Source organism: Columba livia, chromosome 1 (genome assembly GCF_036013475.1).
Source record: "Columba livia isolate bColLiv1 breed racing homer chromosome 1, bColLiv1.pat.W.v2, whole genome shotgun sequence".
NCBI classification, from domain to species: Eukaryota; Metazoa; Chordata; class Aves; order Columbiformes; family Columbidae; genus Columba; species Columba livia.
In genome coordinates this window covers 4397701-4420636 of record NC_088602.1, presented here as the reverse complement: position 1 = coordinate 4420636, position 22936 = coordinate 4397701, and the positions used below count along the sequence as shown (strand labels likewise).

General features: G+C 50.2%; 1 protein-coding gene across 5 annotated transcripts in view; it reads right to left on the bottom strand.

The window, feature by feature from the left end:
- The window catches only part of CAPN5 (calpain 5), a 68747-nt gene extending 61220 nt beyond the window's left edge, over positions 1-7527 (bottom strand). For 2 of the 5 annotated variants that reach the window (XR_010475108.1, XM_005500591.3), the window contains exon 1: positions 5131-6156. Coding sequence is in view for 4 of the 5 variants with exons in the window: in XM_005500591.3 (XP_005500648.2) it covers positions 5131-6012 (882 nt within the window). In the remaining variant the exon portion in view is untranslated. Of the gene's footprint in view, positions 1-5130; positions 6302-7324 lie in introns of those variants that run through there. The other 3 variants (XM_065075359.1, XM_065075441.1, XM_021285078.2) reach the window with 2 other exon arrangements.
- Between the last annotated feature and the right edge of the window lie 15409 nt (positions 7528-22936).

Genomic DNA, 22936 nt, shown 5'->3' with positions numbered 1-22936 from the left:
AAGCTGAGGAGGTCCTGCATGGTAGGGAGAAGAAACTCTCTCCTATGTATCACTTCAGAGCTCCCCATTAACATCTTCCAGTCTCCCAGCATTAAGGTGGTTTGGATGCTTCATAATCCCCTCTCCCCTTAACATACATTCACAACTGACTGAAATCACAGAACATATGAGAGCAGAGATGATGCTCCGATGGACAGTGGGAGGACTAAAACTGGTCATTTTTTGCACAAGGGCAAACCAAGGGACATTGTTTTCTGTGCTGGAAGAGTGTTTTAAGGTAAAATGCATCCAAGCGTTATTGAATTGGGACATAACTCCCTAGAGCAGATGAAAGCTGCCTGCGGGATGCAGGAGCAGGAGGGATGCGGAGCTCAGTCCAGCCCCTTCGGAAGGGCTGGATCAGGCCCAAAGGAGATGGTTCTCTGACCTACATGCTGCAAAACCCCGCGGGCTCCCAGCACGGCTTTGCAGGGGTATCATCTATCACATCCCCGGCGAGGGAGGATCCCTAAATATAAAGAACTGCAATATTGGCTGAAAACGAACACATCATGCAGAAAGGCGAAAGCTGTTGAAGCTCCCCTGACCCAGGCGGCAGAGGAGAAAGGATTATTTTTCCCAGAGGGAATGAAAAACTCAGTGGCGACCAGTCATATTTCCACCATGACCTCAAAAAGTCACCCCCATATGGCGGCACCAGAATGGGGTCCCTCCTACAATATAAGTCAATTTAGCAGGAGTAACCCGTGGATGAAAAGGCTTCGCGGCACAAAGGGGAGAGTGAAGAGCGGGGGAAGGGTTAATGTTGCAGTAAGACAGATGCTCGACCGGTGAAAAAACATCCCCCATGAAGCCAGTGGGTCCGTGTCCATTTTCTGCAGCGCCCAGAGCCTGACCCTTTCTCCCTGGGTAATCAAATGGAAGTGAGCAAGTAATCGCCACCCCCCATTCATTGATGGACAGACTTTTGAGCAGGGCCTGTCACAAGAAAACAAGAGGTGATGGTTTTAAATTAAAGGAGAGAAGATTCAGGTCAGACATGAGGAAGAAATTGTTGCCCCTGAGGGTGGTGAGAGCCTGTCCCAGGTTGGCCAGAGAGGTGGTGGATGAACCATCACTGGAGACATCCCAGGCCAGGCTGGACGGGGCTCTGAGCAACCTGAGCTGGTGAAGATGTCCCTGCTCATGGCAGGGGTGGCACTGGATGAGTTTGGAAGGTCCCTTCCAACCCAAACTGTTCTATAACTCTGTCATTCTCCATCCACAGTGCTGCCTGTGGGTCCAGAGAGATGGAGGAGCACCTCCTGGCCCAAAGCAATTAAACACAAGCCCATCGTTGAGCCTCTGTGCTCCACGAGCAGCTCAGAAGAGCAGGTGAAGGCTCAGGCATGAAGATATCAGCAAATAAACCATACCCGAGTGTGACCCACAACACAACGGCATAAGCAAAGGACAATGGATGCCTCTTTATGGGCTGAAAGCCTCCTGAGGGTGTGGAAGAGGCTTCAGCTTCGGATGTCTGCAGAGAAAGGAGTTGTCATCTCTAGAGACGAGTGAGAAAGAGGAGGGAGAGTGCCTGATCCCAGCCTTCAAGGCACAGCTGCGTCCTTCTCATTTGCCACATATTAACTTGCTGCTGCCCCTGCTTGGAGCCAGCGTTAGGAACGGGGTCTTGGCACCTCTGGAGCAGTCAAAACCATCCGGTAATGAATGCACAAGCGTGAGCAGATTTAAAGGATGCACCCATTCTTAGCATCATCATATCCCAGCACAAACGCTGTCTAAATCTCCTCTTGGGATCAGATCCAAAGCCTTCTTAAAGCATCAAAGCTTTGTTATTAATCTGTGCAGCAAGCAGGGAAGGGAGAGCTGGATTTTTTTTTTCTTTCTTTTTCTTTTGAGGCATAATCAAAGACAAAAAATTATCTCAGTCATATGTCTGGGCTTCATCTGCTTCACGCCTGGTCTGGTCCTGCATCGGCTGACACAACCCTTCCCAAATGAGATACCAGGACAGGGTGTCTGGACCAGAGAGCCCTGGCCTCCTGCATCAACAAGCCCCAAATCCTCTTTGTATCACAGTCAAGCACCTTAGAAAAGAGGTGATGTGCCCTAATTCACACTCTGCTACCCTCGTCTGATGGAGTGCGGTTGCAGAGCCTCTAGATAAACCTCACAAGTTGAACTGAATGAATTTGCAGCCATTTGTCCTCCCGTTTAAACAGCTCTTCTGGTGTTCACTCCTTGGATGTATTTATAGGCAGCCAGCACATCATCCCCTCTCCGCCTTTGTTTCGCTGGGCTTTTATAGCCTCGCGTAACAGCTCTCCATCCCTCTGATCAGCCTCACAGCCTGTTTCCCTGCACCTGCTCCTGCTGAGTTAATCCCTTCTCAAGCACCAGATCTCAGAGCTTGGTCCTTCCACATTAACCCTTCCAAACCCTTGTCCCACCAACACGCTTTGCCTGGTTTCCCTCGCCTTTTTTTGCAACGTTCCCAGAGGCATCCAGGGCCAAAACAGCCCCAAGTCTCGGCTGTCCCAATGTGATTCAACCCCCAAACACAGCACAAAGCCCCACTGTATGGCCTGATATCTGCCCTAGGGGACATCCCCACACCCTGCAACATCCTTGAGGTCAGATGGTTCCCTCCAGCCGAGCATTTCATCCGCTCCATATGGACGATACCTCAGCTTGGTTTTGCAAGCAAATCTTGGCATGAAAAATGAGAATGAGCTCAGATCTTTCCTTAAAGGCTTTCAGCAGATTTAAGCTCTCTCATGTGGTGTTAATCTGGTCGGCGGTGCACTTTGCCACCTCCGTTAGTCCCCAGCAGAAATCTTCTCCACTGACACATGCACTAAGTGTGTAAAGCCCATCAAGTCCAGATAACGGAGATCTGTAGCATCTTCCTTTGCATAAAAACGAGATCAAAGCTACAGGTCGGTCCAGCACAGCCCCTTGTGGTCACAGCCCTGGATTTCTACCTCTCTCCACCCCAGAGGCTTGACGGTGCTCATCCATCTCCAGCTAAAAGAGCTCCCTTGAACAGACAGCACAGAGGGGAAAACAGCAGCCAAGGAGGGATTTTGCTGGGCTCAAGGCCATGCCAAAGCCCCGCCTAAGTAATCTATTACCAGAATGGGCAAAGATGCAGGGCTGCTGGCAGAGAGGGTCGGACTTGACTCTGCCACAAACCCCTCAAGTGCCTTGGTCATGTCACTTTGCCTCCCTTCTTCTCTGTCACCACTTTGCAGACAGGATTATTGCTTCTGCATGTCACACGGGGTGTCCCTGGGACACAACAAAGAGGCTCAATTTCTGCTACAGCAAACCCCGCTGCCTTCCTCAAAACCTGCTTTGCCTTTCGCTAATGCCTTCATCTTCAACTCTGCTGCCAACGAGAAAGTTTTTCCCCAACCAATTCTGGCACATGGCTCCTGGCAAGCACCAGACACTGAACAAGCCAGACCCCACGCACGCAGCAGCATTTGTACACACGCACCCCTTGCAGGGGGGATTTAGACCTCCCATCCAGCTCCCAAGGGTGGAAGGTCTCTCAAAGAACATCCATCAGTCCCTCCTGGGTTTTAAGACCCTGCTGCCTGGCTGAGCCCCAGGTGATTTGCATTAAATAATTAAATAAGTAGGAGGCAGCCTGTGTTCTTGGGAAGGGGTCATAACAGATATGCCTGTAGCAAGATGTTGCACCAAGAAGGAGCTATGTGGTGAACACCTGGATCAGGCCCCAGCTCCACCATCCACGCCTGGCTCTGCTGCTTTTGCCCCTTCCCATCTCTTGCGGCCCCAAGGATGCTCCCAACAGGTGATACGTGCTCTCACCTGCATCTGTGAGCTTGTCCCTCCTCACTTCACTGCACCTGCCTTGGGTGACCGACCACCCACGTGCAGAGTATGGGGTGGGAGACGCAGCTGCAGGGACCCTGTGTTGCCTTTGCCCCAGTATAACACCAGTTCAGCACACCAGTGTGAGACTGGTATGGGAAGCTGGCACCCTGCCCTGACAGACTCGAGCATCCCAAGATGTGAGAGCGGATGGAGATAAGAGGCGCCTCGGGGAAAGTCTGCAGTATGGTCCTTGCTGGATGCGGCGAGAAAAGCAGCTGAGGATTTAACATCATCCCTCGCTGCCCCGCTTTCATCTCCGTTCACCACGTCTGCCCGCATTCCCCACCAGGCTCGGAGCTAACGCAGCATCCCAGCAGAAGCGTAATGGTAATCAGTAATAAATAATTGCTAACTAATCCAAGCATCACACACAGGTGGATCTGCAGGGCCACGCAGCTGCTGGAGTGGGAGGCGAGGATTGGAGGACCAGAGCCACTCCTGATGGGACACCCTCCACTAGGGCTGGTTTCTCGGGTTTAAAATAACGTTTTTAGAGCAGGAAAAAAGAGAGAAAGGGATGATGCTTCCCACCCCGGGGATATGGGAAATCCAGGTTCATATCCCTGCCTGGAAACCTGGAGAGACCTCAGTACCCTGCGCTCCAGCAGCAGCCTGGCCTGCCCCGGGGGCAGGAGCTCCATCTCGCCTTAACTTTCCATGCAATTTACTAAAAGCGCTTGGATTTATCCCCAAAACATGGAACAAAGAACTGTAGTGAAACCTCAGGATATTTTCCCAGCGTTGAAAACCTGCTCTCCAGCCAGCACTGCTCTCTGCGAGGCCTCGTTGCTCAAAGTTTCTGTCCAGCTTGGCTCTGCCAGCAGAACAAGCCCAGTTTGGGAGCAGCTGCAGGGTTTTAACCATCCGGGGTGCAACTTTCAGATGCACCAGCCCCAACTTCCAGCATCCCCAAAAACTAGACCAGCGCTCGCTAAAGGCAAAGCCAGCAACGTGCCCCACGCAAGGCAGCGCGGGGGAGGAGGGGGGGTGCCCGCTTTTGGCTTTTTTTTTTGCCCCAAAATAATCTTGCATGCACGCACCCCCCACCACAACGCGCTTCCCCCCGGTCCCCAAAGCCACAGGTGCCCTGAGCATCCCCCGAGCGGGGGGCTGGACCCCGGGGCAGGGCGCGGAGCTGCCGCCCCACAAAGGGAGCAGGAGCGGGTGGAGGGTGCAGGGACAAGCCGCCCTCCCGTTCCCCGGGGCCGGGGTTCGCCTTACCTGCCCGCTGCCGGTGCTGTTGCCCGATGCCGGTGGCCGCTGCCCGCAGCGCTTCGCCTCCCCGCAAGCACCGCCCCGACGGGGCGGGCAGCGGCCGCGCCTGCGCTGGGACCGCGCCGGGGACCGCACCGGGACCGGGACCCGGAACCGGGGACGGGAACTGGCGCCAGGAGATGGGGACGAGGACCGGCACCGGGACCCGGGAACGGGAACCGGGAATAGGAACCGGGACCCAGGAACGGGAACTGGCAGCAGGAATAGGAACCGGGACCCTGGAACGTGAATGGGCACCGGGAATAGGACCCGGGAACGGGAATGGGCACCGGGAATAGGAACCGGGAATAGGGACCCGAACCGGGGACGGGAACCGGCACCGGGAATAGAAACGGGGACTCGGGAACGGGAATGGGTACCGGGAATAGGAACTGGGACCCGGTAACAGGGACCTGGGACGGGAACCGGCACTGGGAATAGGAACTGGCACCCGTCAACAGGGACGCAAACCGGGGATGGGAACCGGCACCAGGAATGGGAATGGCCACTGGGGCCTGGAACCGGGGACAGGAACTGGCACTGGGAATAGGAACTGGGGACAGAAACTGGCACCAGGGAACGGGAACTGGCACTGGGAATAGAACTGGGGACAGAAACTGGCACCAGGGAATGGGAACTGGCACCAGGACCCGGGAACCGGAACCGAGAACCTGCACTGGGAATAGGAACTGGGACCTGGGAACAGGGACTTAAACCGGGGATGGGAACCAGCACCGGGAATGGGAACTGCCACCAGACTGGGACCCAGACCTGGTAACCAGCACCGGGCAGTGGAGCTGGCACCGGGAACCAGGACCCAGAACCGCGAATGGGAATCGGAACTGGCATAAGAACTGAGAACTGGCACTGGGACTCGGGAACAGGAACCAGCACCAGGACCGAGAACTGGCACCGGGACCTGGGACCCAGAATCGGGAATGGGAACTGGCACCAGGGCCTATAGCTGGCACCGGGAAATGGCGCTTCCCACCGTTGGGTACTGGGATTGTCACTGGGAACTGGGACTGGCACTGCCTGGCACTGGGAAGCGGGAGCGGCAGTGGCTGGCACTGGGCCAGGACCTTCACCCGTGACTGGGGACCAGTGTGGTAAACTGGGAACCCCACTGGGAAGCGGGATTTGGGACTGGCATTGCTCAGGCACCAGGACTTGGGATCTTCTTGGGACACGGGCCCTTTAGGGAGCTGGGGAACTGGGATGGGGAACTGGGACTGCCCAGGCACCAGCACCACCAGCTGGGTCTGGGAAAATGGGACCAGTGCCTGCATCACCTGGGCACTGGCAGCAGCAACTGGGACCTCCCAGGCACTGGCACTTGGACCAGCATTGGACCAGCACTGGACACTGGGACAGAGGTCCAATGGAACCCAGCACCAGGACTGGGAACTGGGCGAACTGGAACACCAGCCCTGCACACTAGGGCCACCGAGGCATCAGGCAGCGTTAGGACATCAATCATGGGAAGGTGCAAGGGAGAGTCATCAGGATTTGGGTGCAAAGGGGACACCCCCCAGTCATGATCACTGGGGTTGGAGACACGTTTTCCAAGCCAAGACCAAAATTATTCCCTTTTTTTGTTTTGCAAGAGGGAAACTGAGGCACTGGAGAGGGTGTTCAAAGGCTGGGTGGGTGCTTGGCCCCCCTGCACATCCATGGAGGTAGACGTGCAATGGGCTGATGATGGGGATACAGAGGCTGGACCTGCTGTGCCCCCATGGTAGAAAATGTACATTCCCAGCCCACAAATATACATCCAAGAGGGGAAAAACAAACATGACCCACCCAAAAATATACCCGCTACAGTGGGAAGGGGCCAGGGGGCTTTTACAGACCCCGTGTCACAGGCAGCTCCGATCTGATGCTCTGACTTGACACACGAGCTTTATTGGCTCTATTCAAGGTTTATCATAAATGAGGCCAAAAAGAGATGGCGAGGGAAGAACAATTAAAGGAAACGTTTATAAATGATGGGAATAAACTTTTCACATCCAAAATTACAGGCAATCGGACTCTTCTAAACAACAAGAAGCTAAGGGTTGGCTGCCGCCTGCCAGCCATGGAGTGAAAGCCTAAGGACATCTTGCCAGGTTTGCGGCGATGCGGTGAAATTTGGGTGATAAAATTAGAAAGGGGAACATACCTGGAGCAGCATTGGCCTGGCATGAGCTCCTGGTCCCACCGAGGTGTCACCTGCAGCCATCCATGGTCACCACGAATCCTGTAGGTGATTCACTTCCTCTGGGTCGGCCACTTCCCCAGGTTTCTTATTATCCGAAACCCTTCTGGACTTCTCATATTAAGGTTCTTGGTATTTTCCTGTTATAATGTTAGGATAATTTCATTACTTAGTGGATTCATGCAATATTTGTGTTACAATGATTTTAATTCCTTGATTAGTTAGAGGAGTAGGGAAGCCAAAAATCTGTAGTTCCATGAATGCTTTCTTTGGCAGCAAAAGCCATTTTCTAATATTTTCCTATTCTTTGCTTCTTTTCCCCTCCACCCCACACATCTCAAGCAGGCTGACGTGACCTGCTTGTGCTCAAAACCAGGGTCCCAATTCACACACCCCTTTTCTCTCCCCTTATCAAAAGTCACCTAGGAAAAACAACCTAAATCACTGTGGGTTTTAGGATCCCATATTTAGGACCCTAAATGGGTGCAGAGCCTGGCTGTACATAGCGCAGAACCATCACCCGCACCATGGTGGGAAATTCCGGCAGCAAAAGGCAAAGTTTAAAATAAAGAAAGACAAACCTTCAATCTCTGAAGGTTTATAAGGGGGAGGAGTGGACCCTAAACATGTCTCCAACCCCAAAATCATCAGTAATAGCCCTAAAAGCAGCTGCCAGGCAGACTCCGGCAGGGATGGATGCTGCGAGGACAGGGGGAGCGTAGCGCCTGTTTTGATTTGTGATGTGCTTCAACAGGGAGATGCTCCATCAGCGTTAATTAATTAATATTATCATCCATCATTCCTCCCACCGGTACAGACACCTTCTGCCCGGTTAGCTGCCACGGGCTTGATTTAACAGCGATGGAGGTAAATAGATAAATTCCTATTGCACCGTTTCACTTATTTGACCCCAAAGCTGCTAAGGGGGATCGTCTCGCTACTGGGGATGTGGGGGAATTTGTCATCCAGGGGGTGCTGAGTGACGCTGTGCAGTGCGGGACAAAGGAATGAAAAAGAGGAGGAAGGCAAAATGAAAAACCGAGAGAAAACGATGAAAAACGAGAGAAAACGGACTCACCCTCGAGACGCATCAGCAGCAGGAGCTCAGCTTTTATTTTGCTAATGGGCTGCAAAGCTTTAGGGAAAAGCTCCTCTGCCAAATTAAGGCAGCGAGGGGGTCCCCAGACGCCCCCATGTCCCCGCAGGGACGTGGAGCTCCAGCTCGCTCTTGTCGCAGGCCCAGATCTCGCCGATTAACTTAGTTGCGTTTTCGGCGGGGGAAGGAAAATTAGGTAAATATGATTTATAACGAAGCTTCGTTGCTCCTCAATGTGATGCGAATGAGGCCGTGGTGATGGGGATGATGCGAGGGCTGGACAGGAGGAAAGGAAGAAATAGCAATGCTTTAAAACCAGACCCCAAAAATAAGTAGGAATAAGGTAAAAGCCAAAGTGCAGGAGGGAAATTGAAGCTGGTGAGGCCTCCAAAAAATGGGATTTGGTTATTCCTTCTGGGATTTCAAAGCAGATGACTTAGTGAGGATTTCCTCCCTCCCGGGATTAACTCTCACGCAGGGGACCCCCAAGGTGAGGTTTGGTCCCAGGGGTGGTTCAAGATGAGCATCTGCCTGCCCAGGGTGGTGGGAGGTGAAGAACTGCCCGGTCCTGCCGCCCCCACTCCTGCGAGGCCAGTTGTCCCCCTCCAAGGACACATTTTGGGGGAGAAAAGTGACAAAATGACTGCAGGTGGGTGGCTGGTGGCTGTATCCTCATTTTTTACGTTGCAGAGATGTGGGGAGCAACCTCTGATGGCCCCAAGATGAGCTCTCTCAACCCCACCACACTGCCGCCTTCTGCTCCTCTTTGAAGACACCAAGAAACGAGCCTACAATGATTCCTCCATTGGTCCCTCCGCACTTGAATTAAACCTAATTTCTCTGAATTCTGCAAAGTTGTTTGCTCTGGTTGCAGCCTCTGGAATACCAGTAATGTATTCTCTCCTTTCCCTCTCCACATGATTGCAGTATAATCTCCTCCTCACTTGATTTATTTAAGCAGGCCTTCAGATGCTCCAGTAATGGGAGTCATTTAGGTCCCTCTGCAGATATGTATTTATTTATTGCTGTTCATTTAAACTGCAGTGCCAGTTGGCAGGAGAGAGACAAGGCTGGGGTCACAAGGATGTTAAATTATTCGCTGTCAAAAATAGCTGGTTGAGAAAAGTTAAATTAAGCAAGGTCGTTCAAGGTCATAGTCAATCACTGGTGGGAGGAGAAGGGCATTAATTAGCTGTTTTATTTATGGGGGTCATCATGACCAAAGGACCAGCAGTTGGTAACAAAAAGGGAAACTATATCAACTACTCTTGTTTTTTGGCAGAAGCAGCTCTTGGATGAGAAGCCAAATTGCTGTCCTTGACCACGACGGAGAAGTTGAGGCTATTGAAAGGCAGCGTCATGATGCTCACGGACACCCTGTGGAGCCCGACCAGGCATGGGCCAGGGAGCTGCGCCTTGCAAAGTCCAGCCCAGGACTGAACTTGGCCATGGTCCTTCCACAAAATGCTCGGGCAGTGGCTGGAGAGGTTCTTCACAGGGTTGGAGGTCTCAGAGGGCATCTGAGATACTTTGGTCACTCATACAGACAGGTCTTGGCCTCAGATTTTGCCACCACTCTTGGCAGACAGTCCAGTAGCTGCATATCCCTTCTGTTCATACTTGTATTTCTCTTCCCATCTGAACTTCACCAGCATCTTCTTGCAGCTATTGGACTGTGTAATAGCCTTTTCCTCCTAATTTAAAAGTTCCCTAAGATCAGGCATCTCCTCCCTTTCCATTCTCCGCTACCATGCACCAGATCAGGTAGGAAAATCAGTAAACTGGGCAGGGATGAGCTGGAGTCACTGGGAGGCAACCAGTCCACACCCTGGGGCTTATTGCCTGACCTTCCACAGAAAAACAGCACAAAATCACTGAATAGTTTGGGTTGAAAGGAACCTTCAAAGCTCATCCAGTGCCACCCCTGCCATGAGCAGGGACATCTTCACCAGCTCAGGTTGCTCAGAGCCCCGTCCAGCCTGGCCTGGGATGTCTCCAGGGATGGTTCATCCACCACCTCTCTGGCCAACCTGGGACAGGCTCTCACCACCCTCATTGTAAAACATTTCTTCCTCATGTTTGGCCTGAATCTCCCCTCTTTTAATTTAAAACCACCACCCCTTGTCCTGTCACAACAGGTCCATAAGCACGATCATGGCAGCCAGGTCTTTAGAATCATAGAATCATTTTGGTTGGGAAAGGCCTTTAAGATCACCAAATCCAACAGTTAACCTCACACTGCCAAGTCCACCTCTAAACCATGTCCCTAAGAACCTCATAAACATCCCCAGGGATGATGACTCAATGACTTACATTGTAGCAATGCCTGGCCAGAAGAGTCATTTCCATTCAAAGAGCCATATCATAACCTTTCATCATGAGAAGGCCCGTTTTTTTTCCTATTTCTGCATAAAATGCAAGGTGGAAACCATAAACCCTGCTGAAACCCACCCTCTGCCTGCCTGTCCTGGTGAAGGCATCAGCCGTGGTTTGGGATGTACCCACGCCGTGACCCGCACAGCAGCCGGCTGGCAAACAGCTCGTGCAAATTAATAACTCTGCTGGGAAATCCATACCATTAAATTCTCCACTTAATTGTCTGTATCAGCGCTTAATTTCTGCACAGTCACAAATCAGGCAGCTTTTTAACAGGCTGGCCGCTATTAAGCAAGACAAAAGTACAAACATCAAGAAGCTTGATGAGGAATGAAAACATGATATTGGATTTATACCCTGATGAGGGTACCCAAGAGGGTCCAGAGGAGCCCCAGAAATGATCCGAGGCTGGAACAGCTCTGCTGGGAGGACAGGCTGAGAGAGTTGGGGTGTTCAGCTGGTGAAGAGAAGCTCCGGGGAGACCCTAGTGTGGCCTTTCCGGACTGAAAAGGGGCCCATAATAATGATGGGGACAGACATTTGAGCAGGGCCTGTTGCGACTGGACAAGGGATGATGGTTTTAAACTAAAGGAGGGAGATTCAGGGCAGACATGAGGAAGAAATTTTTTATACTGGTTGGCCAGAGAGGTGGTGGATGAACCATCCCTGGAGACATCCCAGACCAGGCTGGACGGGGCTCTGAGCAACCTGAGCTGGTGAAGATGTCCCTGCTCATGGCAGGGGGGGGCACTGGGGGAGCTTTAAGGTCCCTTCCAACACAAACTATTCTGCCATTCTACGATACTGGAAGAGAGAGTTGATCTTGCAGGTGAGATCAGAGTGGGAGCTGTGGCCCAGAGAGATGCTGAGAGATTTGCCTTCCCCTGAAAAGCCAGCAGGTAAATCAGCAAAGATTATCTATGATTTTATCTACAGAAGGTAACTCAGGTATCACAAATCAAGCTCTGCCAGCATGGGGTTGCTTGAGCATTTACTATTCTCCTCTATCCTGAATTGCCCTTGAATCCTGCTCCTTGGGGGTGACACTGGGGTGGGAAACAGGGCTCAGGCCCCCAGTCCCTTAGCTGGCTGAGCCACCCTTTGCTCAGCAGTGTGTAATTAGAAGAGAGCTGGGCTTACTCTGTCAGCTTTCCTACTCAGCATAGATCTGATCTCCTATGCAAGTACTTGCCTGCTGTGACTAAGTGACTTCAGAGGAAGATGCCGAAGTGCTGAAAAAAAAAGATGATGTTGCGAAGCCTGGCCTAGGGATGTGCTGCAATATTAAACTCAAACGTGGCAGCCCAGCCCTGCAGCACTTGGGGGTAATCTGCACTAAAGGAGATGAGGTTGGGGCAAATGTCCTGGCTCAACCCCAGCTGGGTTTGTAGCTAAACTGTGCGGAATGGGGAGATAGCACTAAAAGGGCAGCTTTGGAGGATGCAGATGTGAGCATTTCCCACCTTCATAACCCATTCTAATTCCTTCTGGGCTCCAGGAGCCCAGTGTGACACAGAATCACAGAACGTCCTGAGCTGGAAGAGACCCACAAGGATCATCGCATCCAACCCCTGTCCCTGCACAGGACAACCCCACAGTTCACACCGTGTGTCTGAGGACGTTGTCCAGTCTCTTCTTGAACACTGTCAGGCTTGGGGCCGTGACACCTCCCTGGGGAGCCTGTTCAGTGTCCAGCACCCTCTGGGTGAAGAACCTTTTCCTCATGACCAACCTGAACCTCCCCTGGCACATCTTCCTGACATTCCCTCGGGTTCTGTTGTTGGTAATCAGAGAGGAGAGATCAGCGCCTGCCCCTCCTTCTCCCCTTGTGAGGAAGCTGTAGACCACAATGAGGTCTCCTCTTAGTCTCGTCTCCTCCAGGCTGAACAAACCAATTGACTTTAACTGCTCCTCATACAGCTTGCCATGACTCCTCTATTCCTGGGCTTTCAAAGAACCCATCTTCCCAATAGAACAGAGAAGATGACTAATTTTCAAGGCTTCCAGACATAAGCTGATGGACCTAGGAATAGCAGAGAACTGAGTAATGACCATTAGTAAACCCGAATCTTACCTGCGATCCATCCTTTTCCTGGACTAATATGGAAAACAAGGAGATAACAACACCCAGCACCATGTTCCTTATGTTCCTCCTCAACTGAAAAAACCAAAATCTCTCCTTAAACCCCAGTGGGATGCCAGAACCAGATGGGGGTCAGTCAGTAATGACCTATGGTTGTTCTCTTGCCAAAACCCTGAGACATCAATAGATTAAGCTGCTGGTCAAGAGCTCCCTCCTTGCCAGGGTTTCTCATGGCACAAGCAGCACTGATGAGCTTGGAAGTCAATGACCACAAACCCTTCAGGACTTTGGGCATCATTTAGCCATGACCACCCAGCTGGAGGGGACCAAGGCTCAGCTGCTTTGGCAGGGATGCACCAATGCTTGGGAGCAGACAGCATTACACGAGTTCAGTCGATGACCTTGATTTTCCCATGGGGTTTCCCAAAGTGAGAAGCAAAGATGGTTTGGAAAACAAGCGTGTTGCCAGCAATCCCACATTCCCTGGAGCAGAGAGGAGGAAAAGGAGCAACTGGCACTGCTGTTCTCTCGGCTGCTCTTCATTTATGATGGGTCAGAAGCCACCCTAACAAATGCTGACTCCAAACTGTCCTGCCAAGAGCTTTTTAGGCAATTTTCCTGCTGATTCTCCTCTTCACTCCAGAGGAAATAAAAAAATACTGCTATTTTTTTCCTTTCTGTCACTGTCTCTGCCTTCGGCTCCCTGCAGACAGACATCTGAAGCTCCCAAGAGCACACAAAGAGCTGGGCAAGGCAGAGCCGCACATCAGAGCTCTTCCACACAACTCTTTTTGCAGATAACCGGCTTGTTGTGATATGATAAATTACATAATAAAATGTCAAATGTCAAAAATCACAAAATAAAAATAAAAAATAAATAAAAATAATGACCAGTTCTAACCTTGGCTTCACAAGCCTAAATCAACCCTGGGGTCAGTGGAATGGCTTTGGATTTACACTGGTGTAACTGAGACCGAGTTGTGCGTTATAAAAGCTTTCCTCTCCTTCCGGTCATGCTCGCTGTGCAAACTGGTGGCTTGTTTCTGAAGAACTCACAGAAAGGCAGGACTTGCTTTTCCTAAGCAAATCTTGGAATATTTTGCTGTGTGGTGCGTTTCTCCTCATTTCCCAGTTGCCTAACAATACTGCCCATTTGTAATGTGTAGATACATCAGAGCATTGCCTGTTTCCTGCCTCAGAAGAGACTTTGTCCTTTCTAGCAGTGATCTTCAGATGTCACTTTGGGACTGCCCTCCTTGGCTTTTGGAGTGGCCAGCTCTGGGAGGAGAAGCAGGCAAATGTTGGATCTCAGGAAACACCCTTGACCAAGTCCTTGCTACCACACATGTAGAGAAGAGCTCCCAGAAGAAGAAAACAAAGTTGACTCAGATGATTCCCTACAAGACAAGAAAGCAGAATGAGTAATCCAGTGAAAGGACAAATTTCCCCAGGGATCTACTCATTTAGTGCAAAACATTTCTGACTGAGCTACCTCAAACACCCACTAGGACCTGTGGCTTGGCCGCTCACTGCTCTTGCATTTCAAAAAAATTGAGGTATTAGAGGGGCTGAGGATAATTTGCTGGGATGGCCATGTGGCCTAAAAGTCCCTTCACACCCCTGCACCAGGAATCATGCACCCACATTTCCATCACTCTCACTCCATGAGAACTAGTCATCTGGGAATTTCCCCACTGTTTCCAAGGCAGATATTTTCTATGATCTACTCTTCTTCAGCAAGGAACTGAGGGGAGACCTTATTGCTCTCTACAACTACCTGGAAGGAGGTTGGAGCCAGGTGGGTGATGGTCTCTTTTCCCAAGTAACAAGTCACAGGATGAGAGGGAACAGCCTCAAGTTCCACGAGGGGAGGTTTAGATTTAGATATGAGGAAAAATTTCTTCCCAGAAAGGGCTGTCAGGCATTGGAACAGGCTGCCCAGGGCAGTGGTGGAGTCACCATCCATGGAGGTGTCTAAAAGATGTGTAGGTGAGGTTCTTAGGGACATGGGTTAGTGACAGTGTTGGGTTAATGGATGGACTTGATGATCTTGTCTCTTTCAACCAAAACAATTCTATGACTGTCATCTCTAGGACATGTCCTGGAGGCTCCTCAGGTATTTCCTTCTATGTTTTACTTATCAGCCTCACCTTGACCCCAACGTCAGCCTGTAGCAACTCCAGCCCTTACGCTGACACCTGCACTTGGTGAGGAAGCCAACCCCAGCCTCTCTGCTCTGGGACCGTCTCCGATTACAGAGCTGGGGGAAGTTGCTTAAGCATTAATTAGAGAGGTCACCTCTACTTCTCAGCTTCATCCGGGCTTAGCTTCCAACACTAGGCAAGCATAAAACCATTAGATTTATTTGCTGCGGTACAGACTGGCTGGAAAGGCAGAGGGGAAAAAACAACAGCGATGTAATTCTTGGTGTAAACCCCAGCAGCAAGGCACAGCTCAGCATCCTCGTCTAAGCCCCAAACCATAATTCAGCAGCTGCGTTTGGGAGTCCACAAGAGCCTTGACTTGGGTACAGCCCCTCAGAAATCATCCTCTTCTTCTTGCAGTGTCTAGCGATTGGCCTCTTTGTCCTCTGCAAGTTTTATATTTCAGGGGAAAATCCTGTACTATAGCCAGAATGCGCATCTAGATGTCCCCAAATGTACTTTTTCCAAAGAAATCTTTGACGCAGTAGTATCTCATTGCTGCTCGTTTGTGAAATGGACTCAACCATCCTTTCAAGAGCTCTGGATGCAGCTTTTTATCATACACTGGGAAAAGCAGTAATTATCCAGCACTGCTGATGAGGCTGCTGGTCACCACCTGCATTGGGCAGATACTCCCCTCACACAGCAGTGATACAGATGATGATGATGCCAATGCCTTGATTCCCCTTTTTTTCCAAGTTTTAGAGATGTCTCAATCAGAAATCTCGAGGAGAATGCGACACTAATTTTAAATGCTCTATGTAGCCAGTGCAGGCTCAGGCATTGCACTCATGGCGATGTGGAACCCTAAATCTTCAGAGGGTTCCGGGGAAGGCTTCTCCACCAACCCCAAAACTATGACATGCCCAAGGCCCACCTAAGCTGCAGCAAACCCTGCTGAGTTAGCTATGTTTTGGTTTTTTTTTTTTTAAATCACATTTACTTGGCCATCCAGACAGCTTTCCCCCCTCTTTTGCACAACACAACTGCATTAGTCAAGTAAATGAATAACGATACAGTTTCTGAGCAGACCTGTGGTGCTGCCAGGAAGCTGTCGCCTCATTAAATCTGTGTCATATCTACTTTCGCTCACACAAAGATGCATGTCTTGGCTGCTGGGCATTGTACAGGCGTCAAGAATATGGGCCTCTTTTGTGTTTCAGATTCTTGGTGGTTTATTTTTCAAAGGAGCCGGCATTGCGCAGTCCATGGGCAGAGCAACGGAGAAGGAACCAGGAATCCTCTTATCCTGCGAAAAAACAAATGTTAATCCGTCTTTCACAGAAAAATACATCCAGCTCACAGTTAGCATTTTGTGTTTCACACTGTGGAAGGAAAAGCAGTCATTCCAATTCTCTCCTGACTCTGCAGCCTTACTGGCTTGTACTGTAATAATGCCTGATGCCATTAACGAAGCGCTGCCAGACCTGGCTGGGATTTGGAGAGGCAATCTAGGGAAAAGACAGGTGTTGGAAGAAGTGGCAGGACTGATTCACATCTTGGCTGCCTTCCCTCTGAATCAGCAGGAAAATAATTAATATCCCAGCCTAGCAGTAGGGGACACAGCCAGCTAGATAATTATACAGCCCTCCTTACAACCTCAGGTCCTCCTTATTTTTTAATAACCCAAGTAATCTCACTTAGTTGACACTCGTGAGGAAAGGGCTGTATTAATTAGGAAACAAGCGCATTGTGTGAAGTGTTTGGTGAAGAGAAAACAAAGACAAAATGATTAGCTTTGCCTTAAATTCTCAGTGCAGCCTCCTGTTTCATCTGGGCGGGTGTTTGTAGCCTAAACCCAGCCCCTGGACTTGCCGTGGTGACTTAAGTGGAGCTCAGCTGGTCTGGGCTGTGGAAGGAGACAGACTTTGGTTGTGCTCAAAGGGTTCCCAGCGGGATGGCACCATCTCACATGATGACCAGAGAGGTGGTGGATGCTCCATCCTGGAAGTATTCAAGACCAGGTTGGATGGGGCTCTGAGCAACTCGATATGGGTGAAGATGTCCCTGCTCATGGCAGGGGTTGGACTGGATGAGCTTTGAAGGTCCCTTCCAACCCAAACTGTTCTTTGATTGCTGTGCCTGTGTTTTAAAGGGGAAAAAGACAGAAAAAATAGACACGGCAGCAGTCATATAGCACAGAAAGACGCATCGCCATGTAAAAGGCTGGGAAATCATACTGTCAAGGGCATAAATCCATCCCAAAGCATCCAGATTGTTTCCTCTTTGTACATGGTATTTTAATAACTCTAATGATATACACAGCCAACGAAATGACTTTTCATTGCTATATCTCTTTGCCAAAAACAGGCCATCGATGCCAAAAAAGAGATAGAGGTAAAAAAGGGTTTCAGAATTGAAAAGTTTAGATTTAGATGGGAAAAAAGAAGTATAATCCAGTTCGGTGATATTAAAAAATCCAGTTCGGCGGTAATAGTAGTTTAGAGAGAGAAAAAAAAAAAGGATGGAAATTCCCTTCACATTCAGCTTCTTACAGCAAGAAAAGCCCAAAGGAGTTACAAGGCTTGTATCTGATTTAGACATTAGGGAAAACTTTCCAAGTCTAGGTTTGGAGGCTGTAGCATCACTGTCCCTGAAGGCTCCAAACATCACCTTGGAAAAGCTGCATTGGGGGGCGTGGGAGGGGGATGGAGCACTGTCCTGGCCCTAACAGGCTCACCCTGTCCCCCCTGTTAGCAGAGGGACACAGGGTGACATGTGCAGCCCTGTGTTTTTGGGTACAGTTTTTGGGTGAGTTTATCAGTGAAACAGCTCAGCCAGGGACACTGGGCATTGTCCCTCCCTCCAGGCACCTGAACCGACGACGTGTTGCTCCGGTCATACCCGCAGGTTGGTGTTGTCAAACTGGGCTCTGCTGGGGGAAATCCCACAGCCTGATACCTGGGTCAGCGCAGGTGATTGCAGAAATCACATTGGCAACTTGTGCAGAACCATGAGGGCTACTTCTCATCAAGCAAGACAAGAAACAGAAAATAAATGAGGCCTTTAACGCAAGTGCAGTAGGATTTTACGCTTCGCATTGACATGGACCATGCTTTCACAGCTTATATAGATATATGTTTCTTTCTGGGATCAACGTATGAGACTTACAACCACTGTCACACCTTAATGAAGAACAGTGGAGACTTCTCCTGCTCTCCCTGATTTGCTGACTCCTGAATTCAAGCTGCAGGAACCATCTCTGATATTATCAGACTGTGTATTAAAATATAGCTTAGTTGTCAGTGTTTCTCTCATTTTGCTCTTTCTCCCTGATCCAAAATTTTAAAGCAGAGTTAGCCAAGCTGGGCGTGGATTCAGGCAAGAAAACACCAGGGTTCCATTTGGAATCAGAGGCTGTAACGCGATGCTCTTCTCCCCTTCTCCAGCCTTCCCATCTGATGATGTTTCTGCTCCAAATATTCATCTTCACCCTTGCTGGAGAAATCTGTTAAATCTGCTTAAGGCATGAATGGTCATTTTTTTTAATGTTGATTTGGGGTTCTGTCTAAAAAAATATATGAGTTTAAATGCTGATTTCCCCTAAAGCCTGATCCATGCCAAGATTTCATGGTGGGTTTGGGCTGGGGTTGTTGCTGTGATGGTTGTACAAACCAGACATGGGGTTGCTGATGCGCCCCATGATGCTTATTGGAGAGGAAAGAGTTTGCTGGGATGTTACACAGACTGTGGTACAAGAAAAAGGGCTTTTACTCCATCCTGAACATGACCACCACGAGATGGGAGCATGTGGAGAAACTCACCGAGTATCAGATGTCCTGGGCGTTACTGAAGAGCCGCAGCTGCTCCGGAGGTGCGTCCGTGAGCGCATCGGTGCAAAGCAAATTGACAGAAAACTATCAAATTCAGGTGGATGTGGCCCAGAGGTCTTCAGCAGAAACAACTCTGCGATATTCATCGGCCCTCCTGCTTCAATTAATTCCAGCAGTAAGAAAACACAGCTGGAGTTTGTTTGCGTTTCAAATTACCTGTGCAAAAATATCCCTTCTGTAACAGCTCCGCTTCGACGCCGTCGCTCGCAGGTTTGTTGCTGGTTTTTATCTTGTAACTAGCGCTTAATCTTGTTTTCATTCCAGCCAAAGTGGGATGTTAAAAATGAGAAGATTAAAGAGAAGCCCAAACAAATAAAGGAAAAAAAAAATACCTTGAAGGACTCCAAACAGAACAAAATCCTATTAATCACTAACTCACAAGTGCCTGGACAGGTTTGCCAGGGTGCAGAGTGGATTTGGGTGCCCTGTTTATCACTTCTCTTACCTGAGGAGTTGGACTTGTCCCCAGGCTTGTACAACACTGCAATATTTTAACAAATTTACTCTGTTCCGCTGTTCAGCAATGAGTCAACACGCCAGCTAGGAGGAAGAAGCATCGCCAGGGTTCGGCATCCACATAAATCACTGCGGCTCTGGTGCTGGGCCAGCCTATAAATATTAAGCGTTTGACATCAGTTTACATCAGCAGAGTAACTCAATTAATTCAATTTCTGTAGGATTATGCGAGCTGTTATTCATTAGCATTCACCTACCTGATCCCAGCGATGAGAAACCACTGAGTCAGAGCCCTCGATGTCTGAAGGTGTCGCTGGGTGCTGTGCTGTGGGTGCACAGTCCACAGGAGCTTGTCCACGTGTTGGCTCCACGTGCATGTCAGTGCCATTAATTACTGCTAATTTCATTAAGTCGGCGTGTGCCTCTTGCATGCAAATTTCAAAGTCAGTCTCAGTGAAGGAGATTAAGGAGGATGGATATTTTTCAGTGGCGATTTGGATTGATGTAGCAGCTGGAAAGTGTCGTGCACCAAGGTCCTTGGTTGTTGCATGGGAGCAAGGTGAGGTTCCCAGCTTTTGGGTATCTCAGCTTGGTAAGGGATTTAGCAGCCAGGATGCTGAATTAACTATATTTAGTTATTAACTATATTTAATTATTAACTATATTTAGTTATTATTTTAGGACAAGGAATTACTGGATGGAGTCCAGCGGCTACAGAGATGCTGAGGGGTCTGGAGCATCTTATGAGGAAAGACTGAGAGAGCGGGGGCTGTTCAGCCTGGAGAAGAGAAGCTGAGAGGGATCTTATCAATGCTGGTAAATATCTCCAGGGTGGGTGTCAAGAGGATGGACCAGACTCTGTTCAGTGGTGCCCAATGACAGGATGAGGGGCAACGGGCACAGACTGAAACACAGGAGGTTCCATCTGAATATGAGGAGAAACTCCTTTCCTTTGAGGTGCCAGAGCCTGGCCCAGGCTGCCCAGAGAGGCTGTGGAGTCTCCTTCTCTGGAGACATTCAAACCCACCTGGACACATTCCTGTGTGATCTGCTCTGGTGACCCTGCATTAGCAGGTGGGTTGGACTGGATGATCTCCAGAGGACCCTTCCAACCCCAACCATTTCACATTTCTGTGATACTGATTATAAAATAGGTCTAAAATAGGTCTGTGCAGTTCCTGCTTGCAGGTTGGGATGTTTTATCCATCACACAAGGTGCTCCACACAACATTAGTTCCATGTTGGCAAACACAAGGTCCTTCACATGCACAAGGTGAACGAGGACATCCCAGCTCTGTCCTTGCTCAGGGTGCAGGGTTGGGGACACCATCTTGAGCTCCAGGTCTCACCACGTTATCACTCAGGCAACTGAAGCTGAATTCAGACATTTGTCCTTGTCCTGCCTCTGTTGATCCCCTTCCCATGCCAGCACAACCATGGTGCAGTTGTCTTAGAATCATAGAATAGTTTGGGTTGGAAGGGACCTGCGAAGCTCCCCCAGTGCCACCCCTGCCATGAGCAGGGACATCTTCACCAGCTCAGGTTGCTCAGAGCCCTGTCCAGACTGGCCTGGGATGTCTCCAGGGATGGTTCATTCACCACTCTCTGGCCAACCTGGGACAGGCTCTCACCACCCTCAAGGTCAACAATTTCTTCCTCATGTCTGGCCTGAATCTCCCTTCCTTTAGTTTAAAACCATCACCCCTTGTCCTATCACAACAGGCCCTGCTCAAAAGTCTGTCCCCATGTTTCTTATTGGCCCCTTTTAAGTCCAGAAAGGCCACAATAAGGTTTCTGTGGAGCTTCTCTTCTCCAGCTGCACACCCCAGCTCTCTCAGCCTGTCCTCCCAGCAGAGCTGTTCCAGCCTTGCATCATTTCTGTGGCTCCTCTGGCCCCTCTCCAGCAGGTCCATGTGTGTCCTGTGCTGAGGACCCAGAGCTGGACCAGCACTGCAGGGGGGTCTCACCAGAGTGGAGCAGAGGGGCAGAATCCCCTCCCTCCACCTGCTGTCTGCCCTGTCCCCATGGGGAGCCATCCAAGGAGCTCTGCTGCCCCCCAATCTGGTATTAGACCTACCCCCTTCAGGCAACCCAGCTTATCCCTGTCTTAGCTGTTGGAGAACCATAGAATATCCTCAGTTGGAAGGGACCCACAAGGATCGTTGAGTCCAACTCCTGTCCCTGCACAGGACAACCCCACAGTTCACACCGTGTGTCTGAGGACGTTGTCCAGTCTCTTCTTGAACACTGTCAGGCTCGGGGCCGTGACACCTCCCTGGGGAGCCTGTTCAGTGTCCAGCACCCTCTGGGTGAAGAACCTTTTCCTCATGTCCAACCTGAACCTCCCCTGGCACATCTTCTGCCATTCCCTTGGGTTCTGTCTTTGGTCACTAAAGAGAAAAGTCCGGTGCCTGTCCCTCCTCCTTCCCTTGTGAGGAAGCTGTAGCCACCTTGAGGTCTCCCCTCAGTCTCCTTCAGGCTGAACAAACCCAGTGACTTCAGCTGCTCCTCATACGGCTTCTCCTCCAAACCCCTCATCAACTTCATAGCCTCTTCTGGACACTCCCCAGTAGCTTAATATCTTTCTCATACTGTGGTTGTCTTTTTTATACTGCGGGTTGGTCAATGCTTGGTCCCTCTGGGAAGAACCAAACCAAGATCACCAAAGGTCCAGGCTGGATTGCCATCTCCACGGCCAAACTGGTAGCAACTGTCTCCATGGTGGGTACAGCACCAAGCACAGAGAGGTCTCTGGTTGGAGCCACTGGGATTAAAGTGTTGCAAATACATAGCACCAGTTTCAGCCTTTGAACAGGCTCAATAAAGAAAAAAACAAGAGGTGAGCACAGTGTGGGAGAGGGAATGGGAAAGTAATAAAGCTGCAAGTAAATTTGCAGTCTTGAAAGGCAATTGTCAAGCTCAAAATTGAATTTTCTGGTTGGGAGGAGACCTTCGATAGAACCACAATGTTTTTATCCCCAGGGAAATTTTAAAGTATTACTCAGTTCTAGGGTAGCCGCAAGCTCAAAACGCAAAGCTGGATTTCACCCAGCCCAGCGTTCAGGCAATGTTCTTCTGCGGAGTCTGGATGTACATCTGTGTGCAGCATCACCGAGCAAGCACCAAGTGGAAGCAACACCGGTTCCCCCAGGGATTTACACCACTGGCTGTGGGGTTTCCTGCTCTGTGTTTTGGCCCCCAAATAAATAGACCAAGGTTGTCACTGCAAAGACATACCTGCAGCAGACATTTTTTACAATGAAGCACTGGCCCACGTTGTCCAAAGAGGTGGTGGATGAACCATCCCTGGAGACACGCCAGGCCAGGCTGGACGGGGCTCTGAGCAACCTGAGCTGGTGAAGATGTCCCTGCTCATGGCAGGGGTGGCACTGGGTGAGCTTTGAAGGTCCCTTCCAACCCAAACTATTCTATGGTAAAGGGGTCTCTGAGTAGGACCTGGGGAAATTCCCGCTAGTCACTACCTGACCCTGGCTGATGGGATGTGATGAGACTTGCTGGGTAAGTGCC